At 42.9% G+C, this 20346-nt stretch overlaps 1 protein-coding gene across 1 annotated transcript in view; it reads left to right on the forward strand.

Moving 5' to 3' along the window:
* CCDC149 (coiled-coil domain containing 149) overlaps positions 1–20346 on the forward strand; it is a 97120-nt gene that overhangs the window by 28282 nt on the left and 48492 nt on the right. The window contains exons 2-3 of the mRNA XM_065877810.1: positions 4827–4988; positions 6460–6498. Coding sequence (XP_065733882.1) covers positions 4827–4988; positions 6460–6498 — 201 coding nt within the window. The remainder of the gene's footprint in view (positions 1–4826; positions 4989–6459; positions 6499–20346) is intronic.

Genomic DNA, 20346 nt, shown 5'->3' on the forward strand with positions numbered 1-20346 from the left:
CAGGACATTTATCCCTTTAGGAGACCAAATGCTTGGCTCAGTGCCTAACACATAGAAGGCACCCAGAAAATATTTGTTGAATGAATGATTGAGAGCAACTACAGCTTATAGAAAATTGTTAGGACCAAGCCACTTTTGAGAAAACAGCCTCTAGTTTTATCCCATGTCATTTAAGTGGATGGAAACCTTGTTGCCTCTACTTGGCTCCCTCAGGAGGAGCAGAGGGGAGAGATGCTCGTGGATTCTTTGTTTATTTTTTCCTTCTTTCTTCAGGCCTTGCATCTAGTTTTAGAAGGGGGTGGGTCAAGAGATTCTAGGTATAAAAAGTAGCCAAATTAAAAATTCCCTTTTCTTAGCTTCCCTATGCTGAAAATACCAGCTAGATGTAGTAACCAATTCCATGAATACTCTGGTTGTCTTTTCACTGAGTGCTTGGTTTGTCAGGAATTGGGGTTCCACAGGCTTGGCTGTACAAAAACCTGGGCTCGAATTCTAGCTCTGCCAAACCCTTGGCATATTACGTAAACTCCTTCAGTCTCACTTTCTCATTTAGAAAATGTACATGATAATAACACAGTAACCCCATTATGGTTTTGTGAGGATTAAAGGAGATTATACGTGGAAAGCATTTGCCATACAACTTTCATTTTTGTTATTAATCGTAATAATAATAGTGATAATGTTATTCCTCTTCACCATTGTGGTAACTCAATAGAAGCACAGAGCAGGGGCAGATATGATCTCTTTCAGCCTTCCTACCCTTACACTTTGCTATGGACTGTATTAGTCAGGATGGGCTAAGTTATGCTCTGATAACAAACACCCCCAAAATCTTTGTACCTTAAAAGTACAAAAGTTTATTTCTGGATCACACAAATTTCTCTGTGGACCCAAATGACTCTTCAGGGCAGTTGTCTGCTGTGCCGTTTCCATGATCCAGGTTCTGCAGGTAGTTCATACCTTGACTCTTGGGAGCTTCTACCCTGGAAGTGACTCATGTTCCTTCTAGTCCCTCTCTATTGGATAAAGCAAGATACATGGCTCTGCCTTACTCCAAAGCAATGGGGAAGAATAGTCCTTCCGAGCGCCTGCAAGGAAAGGAGAACTAGAAATACTGGAGAGGGGCACTAATGTCGACCACTCAGACATTTAGCCTTTTCTCACTCTATTGTAAATTGGTATTGCAAATACAGCTTCAGCCCCAGCACCCTTTCCAACCAGGTGGCTGCCCTGAAGCCGCAGTTGTCTGGAGATTCTGGAACTGCCACTGCTGCTGGTGATATGTGGAAATCATTGAGCTGGCTCTGCCCTAGACAAGGCAGAGGAAGCAACTTCTAGGTGCTTGAAGTGAGTCATACCTCCTGGCCTGGAGCCCCTCCCCGCAGTGTTCTCCCCAGCACCCCAGTGATATTGGATGGGATGTTAAAATCATGGGTTCCTCAAGTTGGGGGGCACTCTGGGAACCCCACTCATTTTCCAAGTGTGGAAACTGAGGCCCAGGCAGTGTGACTTTGTTTTGTTCCTTGCGTTCTGTGGCTTTCCCAGGGTCCCAACGGTTCATGATTAGCCCATTGGTAGACTTATATCTGGACAAAGGCCTCCGGACTCTGCCTGATGATTTTCTGCTGTCCACCCCCTCCATCGTCTACACTTACTCATCCTCCTTTAGAAGCGGAAACGTCCCAAGCGCAGTGACTTGGCTTGTCTCACTTTCTGTTCTGCTTCCCGTCCCTTCTAAGGCTGAGGCTGAGTCCATGCATTTGCTGGTTGTCCAGAGCTACCAACGGAAAAGGATCTTCAACACCTTTTTCTCTCTTTCCAGGCTTTTGCTTGTTTGTTTCCAATTGGAGGGATAGAAAATGGGACAATTTAGCAGTTGCCACCACAGGGACTAAACTGTCACCATTTTAGAATAATAACAAGAAATTCTATCCCATTGTCTGGTAACACTCCCACTGCCCCCCCCATACACATCCCAGAGTTTCTATTGATATTTTAATGAGACTCTGCATGTTTAGACTCTTTGGCCAGATGGTAAAATGTAGTCTGTGCTTGTACTTGTTCAGACCCCTCTGTGCTGTAAAAGGTGGCTCTGACAACCCTGGAATGGCTCTGAGACGGAGCCTTGCCCTGAGCTCCTGAGCTGCCGCTGGCCTATCAGTCCCTCCAGACTATTTTAATTGTTTCTAACTTTTGAGACACCATGAAACTGGAGGCCTCCAGGGCTTGGGTTTTCAAAGTATAGATGGAGTAAGAATCACCTGTGCCATGTGCTAACTGCAGATTTCTGAGCCAGCCACCAGAGGTTCATGATTCAGGCAGTATGGGCGTGAGCTGAGGGTGAGTAGTCTGAGCTGGGACCCAGGAATCTGCATTTTCACGAGCATCCCAGGGTGATGTAGAGCAGGGCTCCTTGTGGATGCTGCCACGCGAGGGTGGCAGGACTACAGGGGAGGTGTCCCATCTTCAGCCAGAGCAGCGCCCCTTTGAGCTGTTTATAAATGAGGCTTCAGTCTAAGGTTTGTTCTGCTGATCAAAATAAATGACGTAGAATAACATTTTTGAAATTCACTGTTCTAGACCACACTAAGCAAAAGAAAGAACAGTCGTCCAGCAGTGGCTTTCTAAAGACCGTCCTTTTCTTGTATGGCTTCATCTTCTATACAGAATCAGTTTCTTACCCTTTGATGGAGCTTATAATTGTCCTGTTTTCGTGCCCTAAGGAGACCTGAAGAGCAGTGATGCCACTCCTCAAATCCCAGGTCACTGGGTCTTAGCAGAGGACTCTGTGCTTGTTCATCTGCCAGGTGCCTTAGACCCAGAGGGAATGGAGGCCTATCACTGCCCTTTAAGCAGCTTGCAAGGCCCTGTTTGGACCATGCCTTGAGAGAGAAACGGCTTCTCTATTGGACCGTAAGAGATTGCAGTTCAAGGTCAGGGAACCTGAATTCTACTTTGCCCATAAGTGGTGACCCTTACCTGGTCCCCTTCAGTAGACTGGATGTGACTCTAATCTTGCCTGCTGTACTGTACAATGCCTCCACACTATTGCGATTTTCTTCCCCAAAGTTGGAAGACACGGAATATTTTTGAGGCCTTAGATTTGGATCTGATACATTGAAGGGACAAAGGTGACTGTTTTTGTGCCACCAATGCCAATAGCACTGCCAACTGAGGCCGCTGATCACAGGCAAAGAACTGAAGGCACAAGGGCAGCTCTGTTAAACTGTGTGTAAATGGTATTTTTTCCTGTGAAATCTCAATACCTCCCTTAGGACATTGCAGTTCAGGTTTTTGGGCTACTCTTCTCTGATATTTACTCGTTGGGGATTTTACTCTTGAGAAATCGCTGTGGCAACAGAACCGTTTGCCTCCACGAAGACGATGTCAAAGTGTTAAAATCCAGGATGTTTTAAGGCAGGATTCCAGCCTCATTACTGCCAGGAATAAGATTCATCCAAGGTGGAAGTGTCCTCTCTTAGAACTCAAATCCGTCTCAGAATGGCTTTTCTCTCCCCTTTGTTTTTGAAGCTAAGCAATTACTTTTTTTTTTTCTTTAAGGAAAAAAAATGTGCTAATGCACAAAACTCTCTTTTTCCCCTTTCATTTGTTTGAAATTGAACTTAACGAAGTCAGTTCCAAGCAAGCAGTATATATGAGTAATGCTTTTTGTCCATGAAAGAGCATTGACTCAAATGGTATGGGAGTACTGATCCTGTCTCTGCTTTGTGTGAGCATCCGTAATGACAAAGTGCTCGTGTCAGAGTGTATAATGAAACTATAAATTGTTTTCATGAATGCTCTGAATTTGGTCTTTTACGGGGCAAATTCAAAAGGTATTTAAGTTCCACATTTCCCATATGTGAATAACACCAGATGGTACTATAGATCCAATAAAAGGACAGAATCCCAGTCGGGCTCACACTGGTCCGGGTGGTGGGTGATTGTCAGGTGAGGGTCGGTCACAGTGTGGGGAGTGGGGAAATGGAGGAACGAAGATATCCCACAACTCTGAGGAAGAATTCCAGCAAGATACACCCAACTTTGGGGGGATAATTCAAAGTGTGACTAAAATACTTAGCTCATAAAATTGGTCTCTGGGTGGTGGGTGTCTGCATTGGAATCATAGGAGAAGGTGCACACCTCTGACCGAATTTATTGAACAAAAATTCTCAGGTGAGAAAATGTCTGCTGGGTTGCATGGGCAGGTACAATCTATTGCAGTAATTTATGGTTCAATTAAATTATCTTTCATTACATTTTTGGTACTTTTTTTTTATTATAGAAGCCATATAGGTGTGTTCTATAACATTTAGAAAACACAGAAAAGTATAAAGGATAAAAAAAATGCAAATAATTTTGCTCCCAAGAGATAATTCTTAGTAATATATACAATTTTTATTAAATCTTTCCGTGTTATATCATTTGGTAAAATTTTAATAGAACTTTACATCATCTTACCTGGATATCGAAATCCTTTTTTAAATAAAATTTTGGGTCCAACTATCTATTTATTTAGCTATCTGGGTAATTGTCAAAAAGGATTCTGCTTTTTAACTTATTTATCAATTATTTTTCCGGTCTCAGTTGGCCAAAGTTCACGAATGTCCAAGGTTTTGGTTCTGTCACGAGGGGACTATGTCGGGTGCAGTAGCAGCCTTTAGGCTCACATGTCATTGACTGACAAATGATTCTGGGTATACAATCTCTTAAAACAAAAAAGGCAACAAAACCAACTCTGCAGGGTGTGTGAACCCCAGCGCAGGTGAGAGGAGGGAGGCCTGTTGATGGTTCTGAGCAGTCGCCTGCATGTGTTTGTTCTGCAGTACCTGGTGTGTAAAAGAAAGCTGGAGAGTAAGAAGGAAGCCCTGCTGATCCTTTCCAAGGAGCTGGACACATGCCAGCAGGAAAGGGACCAGTACAAACTCATGGCCAATCAGCTCCGAGAGCGCCACCAGTCCCTAAAGAAGAAGTACCGTGAGCTGATTGTACGTATTACGTCACGAAGAGTTCCAAAGTGGAAAAATTAAGACGTGAAAGTCATCACCCTACTTATTCCACGATCCAGTCCCACTTGCTAGTTGATAAGTACATGCTTCCGGATGCTTGCTCTGGCGCCCATGATCTTCCACGCATATCTGAATGTGTCTGTGTGTGCCTATTTACTTAAAACTGTATGGAGGTGTTTTTTTTTTTAAAGAGGATTTGTGTTATAAATCTGCACTAATACAGAAGCCACTAGCTGCATGTGGTTATTTAAATTTCATTTTGAATTAATTAGAATTAAATAAAATTGAACACGGTCTCACTTATCACATCTCATGCCCTCAATCGCCATGGGGGGCTGGTGGCTACCGTATGGGACTGTGTTGATATAGAACATTTCCATGGTGGCTGCTATATTGGACAGTTAGCTGTAGGACATGTCCCTCATTGCAGAGAGTTCTGTTGGACAGCTTTATATAAATGTTGTTCTAAAACTTGCTCTTTTCACTCAGCACTTTATTTTGGACATCTCTCTAGGCCATATATACAGATTTAACTCACTTTTTAAAACAGTGCATAGTAATATTTCCATAATTTTTAAACCTTTCCCTTTCCTGGGCAATTAGATTTTCTCTAGTTTTCATATGGCAGGATTTTTAAGGATGCAAATGTTACTGAAATGGAGGATACCAACTGCATAGCGCTATTTTGCATTCTCACTTAGTTTTTTCTCACTGATGCCATCTCTTTTTTAAGTGCTGACACTATTGCTTACGTTTAACCGTCTGTGCTGGGGTCATTGAACTGTCCTGGAACACAGAAGTACAGTAGAGAGATTCCTGAGGTTAAAATAATGTTGACTTGTATGTGGACAGCATCAGATAGAGAAGTACTATTTCCTGAGCATTTATCGTTCACCTGACATATTTATGTATTCCCAGATGGCACACGAGGGAGAGAAATTGAATCCTTTTAAGACAAAAAGTCTGATAGGACTAGAAGTTCTCAGTTAATTTTCTTTTATTTTGAGCATATCCTATCCCCACCCCCCAAATTGTTCTGCCCATAGAGAAAACTCAAGTATGTGTGTGCATTGTATGTGTCCATTACTATTCCTCTGGATCTATTTAAAAGAGGAGCTCAACTCAAACCAAATGAAATACTATTTCTGTTTAGGCTCTGCTCAAAAGTAATTTTGATAAATCCAGTTTATTTATTTGGCTCACATAGGTTTAGAAAGTATACAGATTGGTCCTAATTGGAAGTGATTCCTTAGAGGTTTTCCCAAAATGACTCTGGTTCAGTTTATAGTTTAAAATTTTTAAAGTATATTTGAGTTTGGTTCAGCACATTGTTGGTTGCAGGGGGCGGGAGAGGGGAGGGTCTTAATTTAGTTCATAGTTCGGTTCAATTTCTTGAATCTACACGCATCTAATTTTAAAAAAATAAAATGTAACACTGGTTTCTTTGTAGGATGGAGATCCATCACTTCCCCCTGAAAAGAGGAAACAGGTAAGACTTATTCCTGATCTTTGACAACTCTCAGAATGTTCGTATTGATGCCTTTCAACAACTGGGGGATTAGGGAATCCCAAAATGTATAGAGAAATCTTCTAACTTCCCAGAATCATTTTGTATTACTGGGGGGAGTGGGTGCTAGAGAAATACTGCCTACAGAGAGGGCCTACGGACTGGGCGAAGGAAACGCAGTGAAGTCTAACAGGGTGGAAGAGGGCACACCAGTTGACTGTGCTCCCTTTCTTGTTGGGGCTCCTTTTAGAAAACCACAAGTTGAGAGCACACTGCTAGAGGACTTTAGCTTACTGTTCTGTGGATGGATGCCGTTCTCCTATTCAGCTCCTGCCGCTTCAGACTTTTAAAAGCCATCTCACTAAAACTCATAAGCCATTTATGTTCTTTTCTCCTAAATGGTAACCAACATCGTTTATTGAGTATCCATTTTCCCCACAGATTTTGGAGGCCCACTTTTAGCAATGGACAAATCCGTGTGTGTGTGTGTGTGTGTGTGTGTCTGTGTCTGTGTGTCTTTCTGGACTTTCTGTTCTGTTCCACTGAGCTTCCTGTATTGTGCTGTTTGTACCACATTATTCTGTTTTTTGTTTATAATACTTGTAATAATACCTGTTTGGGCTATTCTCCTTCCCTTTGCTCTTTCTTTTCAGATGTTTCTTGTTTCTTTTTTTAGATATAACTGACAAATATTTTATCAAGTCCTCCTCTGATTCCCCCCCCGCCAAACCCATCCCTATTGGTATTTTGACTGGGGTTTTGTTAAATGTATAGATCAATATAGGGACAGTTAATACTTTTATAGCATTATGTCCAGGAATATCGTACATCAAATTTTTTAATCCAGTTGCATGCATATATATAGATATATTGCGTTTTAACACTTTCCTCAACTTTACAATTGTTCTGTACTGACATACCCTGACTTACAGTCTTTTATGGACTTGAGGGGAGCCTGGATGATGGTGATGTTAGTGCTGTGTGTACCATGTTATGGGAAATGCTCTGCATCAGAACAGGACTTCAAAACTGGTGGCTGAAAATAAGGACGCAGGAATTGTTTGCTGTCTTCATAGCTGTAAAGGCTAAGACAACATCCTGTTTTTGTTCATCGATCATATACCTGGCACAGCATATAAACTCCTTGGATTCATTACCTTGTGATTTTTGACGCTGAATAAACAGTAGACGCGCTGCACACATATGCGCGCACACACACACACACACACACACACACACACACACACACACGACGTTCACCCTTAAATAACAACTCAGTCCTATGGCTATCCTTTCAGTCATTCAGTTCTGCTCACCTCCCGCACTCCTTTCCTATTTTATTTGATTATTTTGTAATGCTCCAGGTTTGATTTAAAGTCAAAATTTTCTATGGAGCTAATTGATGTTGTTTTTTTTTTTTTTCCTGAACAAAATGACACGGAAAGTTAGCATAAATGTTTAAAAATTGGGATCCTTAGTGTGGAATTGCTAATGTTTTTGTTTCTGTGTTTTTGGTGGCTACGAGCCGTCATCTTTGCTGCGATTTTAGAGTTTGTTAGTATTCATGAAGGAGTTTTACAGTGTAAGTGGATTCACGTTCCGTGACTTTATAATAAAAAATTTACATTGACTGAAGAGAATCTGATGAATTCCAGTAAGTCTGTCAAGCTGCATTCTTACAGCTCTAAAAAACAAACAAACAAAACAAGTTCGATGTCCTAAGCGCTGGCTTTGTAGCTTTTAATATGGCATTTGGTTTCTGTCCCTTTAGGATTTAGTGTGGTGGTGTACGCTCGCTCTGCATTCTTCCTGCCCGGGATGGATGACATAGGACGGGCTGGGGTGCAAGTGACAGAAATTCTAAACTGCTGAATCAATAAAGGAATTGATGCCCTTGCATAACCACAAGTTGAGAAGCAGTGGAGGTCTCAGATGCTGTACTGTCATCACGTACTCATTCTCTCCTCTCTACCACACTTGGCAAAGAAAAATACAGGATACCCAGGTGAATCTGAATTTCAGATAGACAATGAATACTTTTTTAGTATAAGAGTATGTACCATGCAATATTCGCGACATACTTATGCTAAAACATTATTGATTATTTATCTGAAATTCACATTGAGCTGGGCATCCTATATTTTATCTGACCACTCTACCGTTATGCCGATTTTAACGTCAGCTTCCTCTTGAACTTAACATCAGCTTTCCTCGAAGCAGGAAAGGCAGGAAACCCAGCCATGGAATGTGAGTCCTTCCCTCCAGTTTCATTGGGCCATTGTAGGACGTACTCCCATTCCTGGTCTACTAACATGCACTGGCAGGATACTATACATTAATTGGCTTAGATTAATCACCTGGGATAGAAGGGCTTCGGGAGCCAGCAATGCCACCCGCCAAACTAATTGTGTGGCCTTGGGAAGATTCCTTTGGGTGTCTGAGACTCAGCTTTCACATCTACGAAGTGGGAATAAATATGGTACCCACCACATAGCGTGGCTGTGAGCAACAAATGAGATAACGTACGCAAGCAGAGCCCTTAGCACAGTGCCTGGCACCGGGTGAGCGTCAATAAATATTTACCATCTTCTCTTCCTTATCATCCCTTTCTTTTTTAATCAATCATATATTAATGTGCTGTTGTCAGGACCCTTTTGGCTACCCTTGGCAGCTTGAAATAGCTTGGGCCAAAGAAGAAGTTCCTGGCTCATAGGACCTCAAAAGGGTTGGATAAGCAGAAATGCAGCCAGGCCTCAGGACCAGCTACCACCTGGACTCAGGTGCCCCCAGCTCTCTCCTCTGCCCTCAGCATTCTCTGTGTCAGCTGTCATTTCTTTTTCTGGACCTGCTTTCTCTGTAGAATAGGAAACGTGGCTGCTGGTCACATGAGGGCTACAGACCCCACGTCTTTGACCTGTAGGAAAAAGCTGCTCCCTGAATCGCAGGGGAGAGCTCGCCTAGGCCAGGCTCAGGCCAGGGGTCCATTCGAGTCAGCTGGGCATGGCCAGGCATCCTGTAGATACAAGGCTGCTTCTACTGTTGTCATGTTGACGGGGTGCTGGGTAGACCATGTGTTAACCATCTGCTGTACATGCCTTCTTGAGAGAGTCTTGGAATGATAGATAATAACGATGGCAGCCAGTGTTTCTGAGTGCTCACTCTTGCAGTCTGTCAGACCCTGTGCCCAGCATTGCACTGTGGATGATCCCATTTAATTCCCCCACAACCATGGGAGTCGGCGGTTATTATTATGATTGCCATCAGACAAATGAGGAAATTTAGGCCTATGATGGTCAAGTAAATTACCCAAGGGAAATTACGTAAGTAATTGGTGGAGCCAGAGTTCAAAGTCGTGCGGTCCACTCAGAGCTCATGCTTAGAACTCGCCTTGTAGCTCGGGCAACCAGACCTTCCATTTACTCAGGATCGTTGCCATTTTTACCTCTTGTCCTGGCATAATCTGTATTAGTGCTCCCTGTACTATCCAAAATGTCTTGGTTTGGATGATAAATAATATAGTCACCTTAATTCTAGTAGGGATGCTATGAGCAGACAATCAACAAAATGATTAAGATATATAGGATGTTAAATGGTAAGCAGTGCAATGGAGAGAAAAATATAGCCCAAAGCCAGGGAGGGGATTCTGGCTTAGCAATGGAAGAAGCGTCTCGATTAACAGTGGAGGAAAATAGTTCCAGTATTTGGAAAAATAATCTTACCTGTTTAAAATATATGTTTTCAGATTTTATTTACATATAGTTAGTTTATTTCTGAAAGCATGGGGTTGGTTTTTGGATGAGTGAGGGGGAGTGTTAAGATGTCCTCTTCATTAGCTCAGCGTGGGGAAGAAAATGCACCATTGAATTTGCAGGCACTGGTTACAATGAAACTTTCCATTTAGCCTGAAGCAGACAGCTTTGGCATCCGTGTATCCAGTACCGGAAAGGAGAGGCACAGTTACCTTCTTAACTATTTCATCGGCAGGAACAGGGGTAGAAGCTTGCACCCTGACCTGGTGTCTCCTGTCTTATATCACATGTTTATCCCAAAGGCAAAACAGTAGGTGAAGTATTTACCCCTCCAGCTGCAAAACAGATGTACCTTGTGTAAGCGGAAGGCACTGGAACGAGAACCAGCTGCTGGGGTAACAGATGGGACCTGGGGGTCAAAAGATCCACATATTGGAAAAGGAAAAGGTGCCACATTGAGCATCTTGTTGCCCATCAGCCTTGAAACCGTGGCTTCCTGTTCTTGACCTGAAGGAGGAATTTCTATGGACTCCTCCCCTGTTCATTTCTCAGCTCAGGAGAGATAACAATCATCACTCTGTTATGGACTGAATGTTTACATCCCCCCAAATTCATATGTTGAAACTCTGGTCCTCAATGTGATGGTATTAGGAGGTGGGGCCTCTGGGAGGGAGTTAGGATTAGATGAGGTCATGAGGGTGGAGTCCTCACGAGGGGGTTCAGTGTCCTTATAAGAGTCACAAGAGAACTTGCTTTCTCTGCTCTGCTCTCTGCTGTGTGAGGACAAAACAAGAAATCTGCAGCCTGAAAGAGGGCCCTTCCCAGAACCTAACTGTGCTGGCACCCTGATCTCAGATTTGCAGCCTCTAGAACTATGAGAAATAAATTTCTGTTGTTTATAAGCCACCCAGTCTATGGTGTTTTGTTGTAGCAGCCCAAGCTGACTGTAAATGTATTGAGGGTTCTTCTCAAATATAAGTAGAAACAATACCCCATCCTCAGTCTTGGCAGTGCTTTGTGCTTTTCCGAGACCATGTATGCGTGTGTGTATGCACGTATATATCTATGTATGTGTGTCATCTCCCAGCTGTCTTCTGCGGCCACACTGCAAGTTAGGTCTTGCATAAAATCTCAAGGCAGCGTCATGGATGGCAGTAGATAAAAGCTTGGGTTCTGGCATCCAGTTTTGTGGATTCAAATATAACACTTCCACTTGCTGGCTGGGTGATCCAGGGCAAGCTGTGTTACCTTTCTGAGACTCAATTTCCTCCTCTCCAAAATAAACAAAAGCATGAGATATATTCATAAAGTTTTTATTAAGAATCGGTGTGATAATGCTTGTAATGCCCATTGCCTTCTACTTAGTGAGCGCTCAATGGGTGTTGGCTATTTTTTATTTTTCCTGTGACTTGTCCAAGGTCACACAGCAGGTTAATAGAGCAGGCCTAAAAATCCAAATCTGCTCACTTGTAGTTCAGTGTTTTAGTTCAGGGTTTTGTTCCATATTTAACTCTTAGGCTGTTTGAATGGGGAAGAAGCATAATCAACATTTAATCCACCCATTTTGGAAGTTCAAAGGTGAAGTGCTTTATCCGAAGCCCTCTGCTTAGGAGGGGTTGAGAAGCAGAAACTGAGCTAGGAGTCTTTACCCGTTAGGCCAGTGTTCTTTCCTGTGGCGGCCAATGTCTGGCCATAATGTCTTCCTGCTTTTTTGTCTCCTCCTTACAGGACAGCCAGAACTCTCATAGTTGTAGTTCTAGAAATATGGTTGTCGATCGAGGCTCTCTTTTAGAATTTAGAATCCTTTTTAAAACAACTCAATTTCCAATGGCAAATCATCCGTTGAAGAAGCTGTGAAGATAATCGTGACAACAGTGATTTCACTAATAGCTTCTCGTGGGATGTTGAAATGAAAACTTCTTCTTGATACCCCAGGCAGGACTGTACACGGAGCACCTCTCTGCACTGCAGTGGGAGATCCACCGAAAGATCTCAAACGACCCTTTAAGTATTTTTCTTTTGCAAAACAAGCAGTTCCTCCAAAGGAGATAAAGGGGAATTTAAATTATCCTGGGTGAATCTTCTTATAAGTTGGGATTCTTTGGGGTCACAGCAACACATTTTTCCCCATGCAAACTCCTCCTTGAATAAACAATCAAACACATCTCTGTCTTTCCCTGTTTTGATTTCAAGCCGAGGTACCACGGGAGGTATTCCTCCCGGTCCAGGAGGGAGCCTTGGCTTTCTTCCCTTAAAAAGCGATGGCTTATTTAGACGGTGACATGCACCAGGATGACAACCCTGGAGAAATCAGAGCACAGAGTGGCCCTTTGTGGGATGGGAGGGAGCCTTTTACTTCAATAGAAAAGTCTTCTTGGTCAATCTTATTTTAGTCCCCCGTGACCACAAATCAGAGCGACTTTGTATATGCATCTCAGTTTGATGCTCAGAACCTAAAACTTCCTTCAAAGATCTCAAGTGCTTTGGGATGTTTCTTTTTATACCACTTCGAACAGTACAACTTCACTGTTAACACCAGGGAAGCTGGGAAGAAATCCAGGGTTCAGCCTGCGGGAGTCCTCCCAAATCATAATAACAGTAATTTCATTCTGAGCATTCACACCTCCTGCTCAGAAGCCCTTCGGATCCTTGCAGTGATTTTTGTCAGGAAGGTGAGAGCATCCCCCAACTTAAACATGGAGGAATTTAGGCTCAGTGAGTCTAAAGAACTTGGGAACTATTAAGGGAGCCACTAAGTGGCAGATGTGGAGCCATAATGGCCAAGATTAAGCAAACATTTATTTAAATAGCAACCTTCTAAACCTACCGAAGAGCATTTGCCTGTGGGCCTGGAAATGCCTGCATTGGCAACTGTGTGCTTGGAGACTGTGGGGTGAGAGTAGGCTGCTGAGGGCTCCTTGCACAGCCAAAAACTGTGTGTGGAATGAGTTCTTGGGTGGTTGTTTCTTGTAAATAAGAAAGCCGTCACTGTAGCAGAGGTCATCGCTTGGGCAGTTGCTATGGTGCTTGCTCAGCAAAGCAAGTTTCACTCTATTACTATTAACACAGAAGTCGCCGTAGACCAAAGCAGCGGAGTAGAAATTGCGATTAAATTTGCTATCAATCACACCGCTCAAGTACACTCCACGTTTTATCAAACATTTTTTTTTTCACATATTCTTGCTTAATCGAGTACTTTACCCTATTGAAGGTGTGAGTTTAAAGGATTCAGGGGTCAACGCCATGTCATTGAGGAGCATTTTCTAAATCTGGTCTCTTTTTCTCTCTCACACTCTTCTTTTTTTTTTTTTTTTTCAAAACAAAACAAAACAAAACAAACAAGCAAAAACCTCTCCTTGAGGAAGTGCCTAGGCCAGGGTTTTACCTGTCTCTCTCATTTTTTTCCCCTCCCATTTTTGCATTGAGTTTTAATATGTCAGCAAGTTGAGAAGGAAGTTATAGGATTTTCCGGTATACATCATTTTTACATTATGATGGAGAATGACTTTTCCATGGCTAGATTACTGAAGTGGTGTATATCTAATAAATTACAAAGATTTCAGGGTGACTTGAGGGATAGTAACTGGAATGTTGCCCCTTTCCCCTCCTGGTGTCTGGGCTGAATTATTTAAGGACTTAGGAGAAAACACATGGCCTTCCCGTTTTACTGCCCTTCCCAATGTCTGGCTAGTGCAAGGTTGGAAGGTTAATCTTAAACTTTTCATCACTTTTCTTTCATTTTATTTTTATCTGTTGGAGAGGAAAAGCTTTTCCTCTACCCTCTTAGGTTCGGTGCATGGAGGCCTGCAAATTTAACTGACAAAAGACAGATTAACAGGAGAAAAAAGCAAACAATTTCATGAATATTTTACATGCACAGGAGTTCAGAGAGAAGGAGTGAAATTCAAAGAAGTGTTAAGACTTGGGGGCTTATATAGCATTTTCATAAAAGAGAGGGGGTTTGGGCCTTAAGGGATGATAAATTGTGGGAAAGTGACTAGGAGATATATGGGAAACTGATGGAAGATAGGGTTTTATTTTAGTTAGGTTTGTTTATGCAGACTCATCATGGTACCAACGCTCTGTGTCCAGTGATTAGAGTTGCTATTCTCTTCCTGGTACGGAGGGGATGGGACAACTCACAAAGGGAAATGTACGCCCTTATTTTTCGGCTGAAAAGGGGAGGGAAGAATATTCTCTGTATCTTCTGATTCTCAGTTGCCTTCAGATCAAAATAATCCTCATGGCAAAGGAGCATATTTTGGGGTGGCATATTCTGATCTTATCATACCCAACTTTTCATTTCTTACATCAGGGAGGAAAATGGTATATAGTGGCTCCTTTTCTCCCCATCTAAAAGATTTAGGGCTGTTTCTTACAACTGGTATCCTGAACTCCCCCTTCCTTGTAAACCAGTCTTCGTTACTTGATCATTGAAAACAGAGTTCCTTCACAGAGACTGTCATTGCCAAATGTGATGTACCATTAAAAAAAATCTCCTCCCGCTTCTCATAAGTTTCAAAAATGTATTGCATCTATAGTATAAATTTGGATGTATTTTGTGACATTCGTTCATAAGGGAATTCAAATACAGTGGTAGAGGCGAGATCTAGAGTTTAGGATGCAGCAGGACCTGAAGAAAGGGAGATCCCCTTGTCCCCGTTACTAATCTGCCTCAGTGAGAATTTCCACAAAAAGGCAGAGAGGTTGGGGCAAGATGCACACAGTTGTCTCAACTCCCAGATCTCTGCCTTTGCAACAACTGTCAGGACGTGTAGTCTTCATCTGTGTGCAGAGAGAATTTCCCCGAGCCTCAAAGTCCCCACGCCAGGGGCTGGCCTTGGCGGCATACTTCTGCAGACATCCGTTGTAATTGGGGGTTGACTTGATTCTTGACAAAGGAACGTGTGTTGGAATGGACAGCTGTAATGTCCTTTTGGCCTTGAGCCTCCCAGCTATGTTTTCATCAAATCTGTCTTCTCTCCCTTCCCCATCACAGTTTTAATAGATAAACTCCGAGCTAGAAAGAGTGACTTAAGTATATAGATTCTACAATATACTCCAGGATATTCAACATCCCACTATTATCTGAGAGAAGATGTCAACCTTTTAATGTCAGCCCTGGCTATATCTGAATATTTAAAAGAGGCTTCTTTTGAAACCTTTTCATGTTTTGCTATTTATGCTACCCACCCTGCCCCAGAGATTTAGAGGAAATAATCTCTAGGTTTTGTTTTCCTTCCCTGTGAAATCCTTTCGAGTGTTAGACGGTCTGCCACTTTTTCCCTGACATTTTCTTTACATAGTGCTGCTATTCTAAACTGATGGTCACAGAGTCCTTCTCAATAACACAGAGACAAAACGGTCTACATAGCTGATAAATTATAAGCAGGCGCCGTGTGTTAGCTTGATGGATGGTTATAGTGAATGTGTGTGAGTCATGGGGGTTTTTTTTTGGTCAAAAGAATTATGTGAATTTTTCTCCTCTATTTTGAGTGCTTTGAAATGTACCACTTTTCTTCCTTTTCTTTTCTTTCTTTCTTTCTTTTTTTTTTTTTTTGTTCTTTAAGGTGTATGTCAAGGAACTAGGCACCGTATCAGAATAGTCATTTTCTAGTTTTCAAAGTTATTGTTTGGGAGTTGAGGAGGTGGAAGGACTGAATAGAAAAGAATTGTGTGTTGACAAGTAAGCCAGCCTGTGAAATGTGAAAGAAAATTACAGTCACCTGCTTTAAAAGGGGGGTCTCCCTCCCCCTCCCCTCCCCCAGGGGGTCAATTTGAAATCTGGGGTAGAGTTACAGTGAATCCCCTTGGAGGCGCTGTGATTCTAATTAACCATTGCTTTGCAGCTACTGTAGAAATTCTTGAGTTTATCTGGGTAGATTTCTTTTCGGCCAGGCTGCAGAGTAAATAATGTTTGACAGTCACATCACTGGGTCTCTGACTCGCTGTCTCCTAAAGTAGTGCTGTCCTTTGCTTCATGTGTCACTGGGACCTTTGATATATAACACGTGGGTGCCTGCTTTGCTGTAACATCCAAATACCAGGGAGTATCGCTGGGCTCAGTGCTATTCAGAGTGGGACCTGAGGACCCGTGCCAGGCTGCAAGCTGCCCTTTCTGGTCCCTACGACAAGATGAGTGCAGAAATTGAGAGGAAGGGCTCAGAAACTTTTATAGCAATCTGACAGTATGTATGATTTTACGTCAGGTGAATCTAACAAACACTTAGGGCCTTGATGTCTTCTTAAATTTGTTTTCCTAGGAATTGATTTGTATTGTATTTTGCACAAGTAATGATCTGTGACAGATCGGAGGTCAAGGTCTTTCACCACTGATAGTTTGAGTTGTACGGGTTTAGCTCCTGTGGTTACATTGGTGAGCAAATGTCAGGGTCTTCCCACCCACCTGAGGGGCTCGAGCCATCGTTGATTCAAAAAGGGAAGGTTAGGGACGTTTCAGATTTTTTTGTTGTTGTTGTTGTTAAAGTTTTCACTCTTGCTCTTACAAACATTTCTTTCTGAACATCTCTTCCACCGTTTAAGAAAAGCAGCCTCCTGTGAAGGTGAAGTTTGCTGTGTCTCCTGCAGATGGGGTGCTGAGATGCAATGTGCAGGTGGCAGCAGGCTCGCGGAGGCCACTTTTAGCCGCATGCCAGCACCTGCCCTGGGTGGCTTCTCCCGTCCCACCTCTGAGCCAGTCCCTCCAGCCTGGGGGTTCTGTCCCTCCACCTGGGGGAGGGATTATGCTGGCTGAGCTAATGTCTGGGAAGTGTTCTGGAGTTCCCGGAAGGAAAAGGAGAGGCCACCCACTTGTCATACCTTGCGCTAAGGCAGGAGAGCTGCAGGACAGAGGGGAGGGACCAGGAAAAGAAAATTGGGAATTGAATCACCTCTCCACTTCACTGCTGCCCCTGGGGTCTGCCTGCTCTAGTGGCCTTGAACTGCTTTCCAAAGTGGGCATCTTGTGATGTGAGGGACAGAAGGAGAGAGGGAAGCCGCTTGCCTTTGCACCTACCTGGAACTTTCTCCGGGATATCCACAAGGCTCACGCTCACTCTCTCTCGTTTCTCAAGTCTTGGTTTAAGACTTGAAGTGTGGCCTTCGGTGTGACGCCTTCCGTGGCCTTTCCCCAGCACACACTGTTTCCTTTACCTGCTGTATTTGTTTCCGTAGTACTTATCACCCAGCTCCTCAGTCATTATTCATTTCGTTGTAATGTAATGTAATTAATGTAATATCATCTATTAAAATGTAAGTTTACAAGGGCAAGAGGCTTTGTCTGTATGGCTCACTGCTGTATCTCCAGAATCGAAAACAGTGCCTGACACATAGTAGGCACTCCATAAATATTTGTTGTGTAAATGAACGGATGAATAAGTGAAGGGGCAGGATGACAAGGGAGCCAGCTGTGTCCAAGGAGCCATTCGGCCAGATCCATCCGACTGTCCACTGAGTGATCGAATTGGAGCCACTGCAAGGGCAGAGTCAAGGGGAGGTGACCAGCATTTAACCAGTGCCTGCTGTATACCAAGGAGTGTGGTAGGCATCCTAGGTTCATTATTCAATGTAAGTATCAAATTACTACATGAAGTATGTATGGTTAGCTCCATTTTACAGGTGGGGAAACTCAAGAGGTTAATAATCTTACCCAAGGTCACCCAGCCCAGTAAGTGGCAGAACTGGGATCCAACTTAGTCTATCTGATTCCAAAAAGAAATTTGAACATTTCCAAAAGAAGTCAGTGGATCACAGTGCCTCTTGTCTTTTTGCTTTTCTGTCTGTAGAATGGGGATTAATTTTCCTCATCCTTCACCAGATTTTTATCTGATGAGAATGGAAATCTGGGACAGTTGAAACACAACTACTACAAGATATGACTTGAAGTGTGGCTTTGCAAATATGGGGCTGAGAATTAGATCACATTACTGAGTAATGTTCACAAATAAGTGAGTGGAAATCAGAGCTAGATTAAATCCAGCCAGTGGGGATGAGGGGGGTTTCTATGCAATGCTGCGTGCCAGGCACTGGTTTCAGTAGTTTATTATTCCAGATATTTCCCTAGGCTGAGACCACAGCCTCCAGACTCAGCATATTATCTTTCACTTAGATATATTTATGGAGCATCCACTAGGTGCTTGGGGTAGACCAGTAGAGAGAACAAAGTTCCCTGCCCTTCATGGAACTTCTGTCTTAGTAGGGAGAGAGAGATAGGAAATAAACAGTAAGTAATAAACATATGTAAACATATGGCAATAAACTGTAAAGTAAATTACATGGTATATTAAGAGACGGTAAGTGCTATGGAAATAAAAAGTAGTGTAGGGGAAAGGGCTTGGGCGTTCAGTGGGGAGGTGGCCAGACTGCAGATTAGATCAAGTGGTCCAGGTGGGCCCCGTTGAAACGGTGCCGTTTGAACGAAGACCTGAAAAAGGCAAGGGAGTGAACAAGAGGTACCCTGGAGGGAGAGCAGTCCAGTCCAGAGAAAAGGCAGAGAGAGCAGTGCTGAGATGGGTTCCTGCCTGGTATATGTGGGGAACAACCAGGAGGTGAGCTTCGGGGGAGCTGAATGGGGGGCTACCCTGACGGTGGAGACACTGGATATCCCGATGGATGGAATATGGGAGATAAGACAAAGTGAGGAGTCCAGGATAAGCCAAGGTTTAATCTTTATATTCTTTCACTTTATTCCCTTTTGATTACCTAACATAACTCAGTATTCCCGAAAGTATTAGCATCAAAGTCTTTGGAGATTTAGCCACTATAGTTGTACTCGTCTGCAATGTCTCTGGATTTGGGTTTCTTCAGCTATCACATGGAGGGAATCTAAAAGATAACTTTCAAATCCCTTGTGTGACTGTTTCTGAAAGATTCCTTTTTAGGAGTCATATTCCGATCGCTGGCTAGCTTCCCTCCCTCCTTCCTTCCTCCATTTATTCATCGTGGGTCTTTAAAACATTTGCTGGGACAAGAGCACTTCTTGGAGCAATGTACGTGGAGGCTGAGAAGGGAGAAAACGAGAATCTCTGCCTTTCAATAGCTCATTTCTTCTTGCTGAGGTTAGATAAGAGTGCAATAAGCAAGGTGAGAATCAGAGCAAATTAGCAAAATTCAAATAGTATAGAAGAAGCCGCTGTGGAGGTAAAGTGGAATAGTAAGTTAAAGGCTTGAGTGGAAAAAGCACGTAGATAGTTTGGGAGCATATGCAAGTTCAGGTTCAGGGAACCTGAGAAGGGTGGGAGCATGGTAAAGGGTGCTTGCGTGCTCCCGGGAAAGGGGCCGAGATGTGTCGATGAAGCTGGACTGAGAGGGGGAGGGGGTGTGGTGGAGAACTGCACACGGGGGCCAGAGGGATCTGCTCTGAGCAGGAGGAAATCTGAAGGAAGGGCTGACATCATGAAGATGGACTGGAAGGCACTCACCCTGGCTGTTTGGTACTCTAGGAACTAGAACAGGGGAATAAGGAGGTGAGAAAAACAGCCCAGGAGACTGTTGAATTACCTCTGGATCCTGATGTCTGAAATCGTGATACCTCACTGGTCTCTCCTCTGGCTGACAATTTTGATCAAAATTCTGGGCATTAAGGTGGCAAAGAAAAGTTCATTAAACACGATCTATTTGAAGAAAAAAAAAACTATCCAAACAAGGAAATGAAATTAACCAAACAAGGAAATGAAATTTTTCCTATATTGTGGATCCAAAGTTAGAATTGAACTAAGACTACTTGCAAGAGGTTTTGTGAGGAGCTCTTAAATTAAAAAAAAAAAATACCAACGCCTCCATCACTTGTCTGTGAGCCATTCTGGAAACAAAGAACATCCCCAAATTGAGGTTCACGGCCAACTTTATTTCTCTCCATGCAGTTGTAGTGGTGTGATTTGCACACTTGCTGCCTTCATACATGTGTTTATTCTAATGGTTCAGCTGGACTTGGATGATGGCTGCAGTAAGCCTAAGAAAGCCCCCCATTTCTCCACTCCTCCGTTTCTGATTATATTTCATAAAGCTAATCTTATTTTGGAAATCTACCTTTTATTTTTATTTATTTATTTTTAACATCTTTATTGGAGTATACTTGCTTTAC

This window comes from Phocoena phocoena, chromosome 5, assembly GCF_963924675.1.
Source record: "Phocoena phocoena chromosome 5, mPhoPho1.1, whole genome shotgun sequence".
Taxonomy (NCBI): domain Eukaryota; kingdom Metazoa; phylum Chordata; class Mammalia; order Artiodactyla; family Phocoenidae; genus Phocoena; species Phocoena phocoena.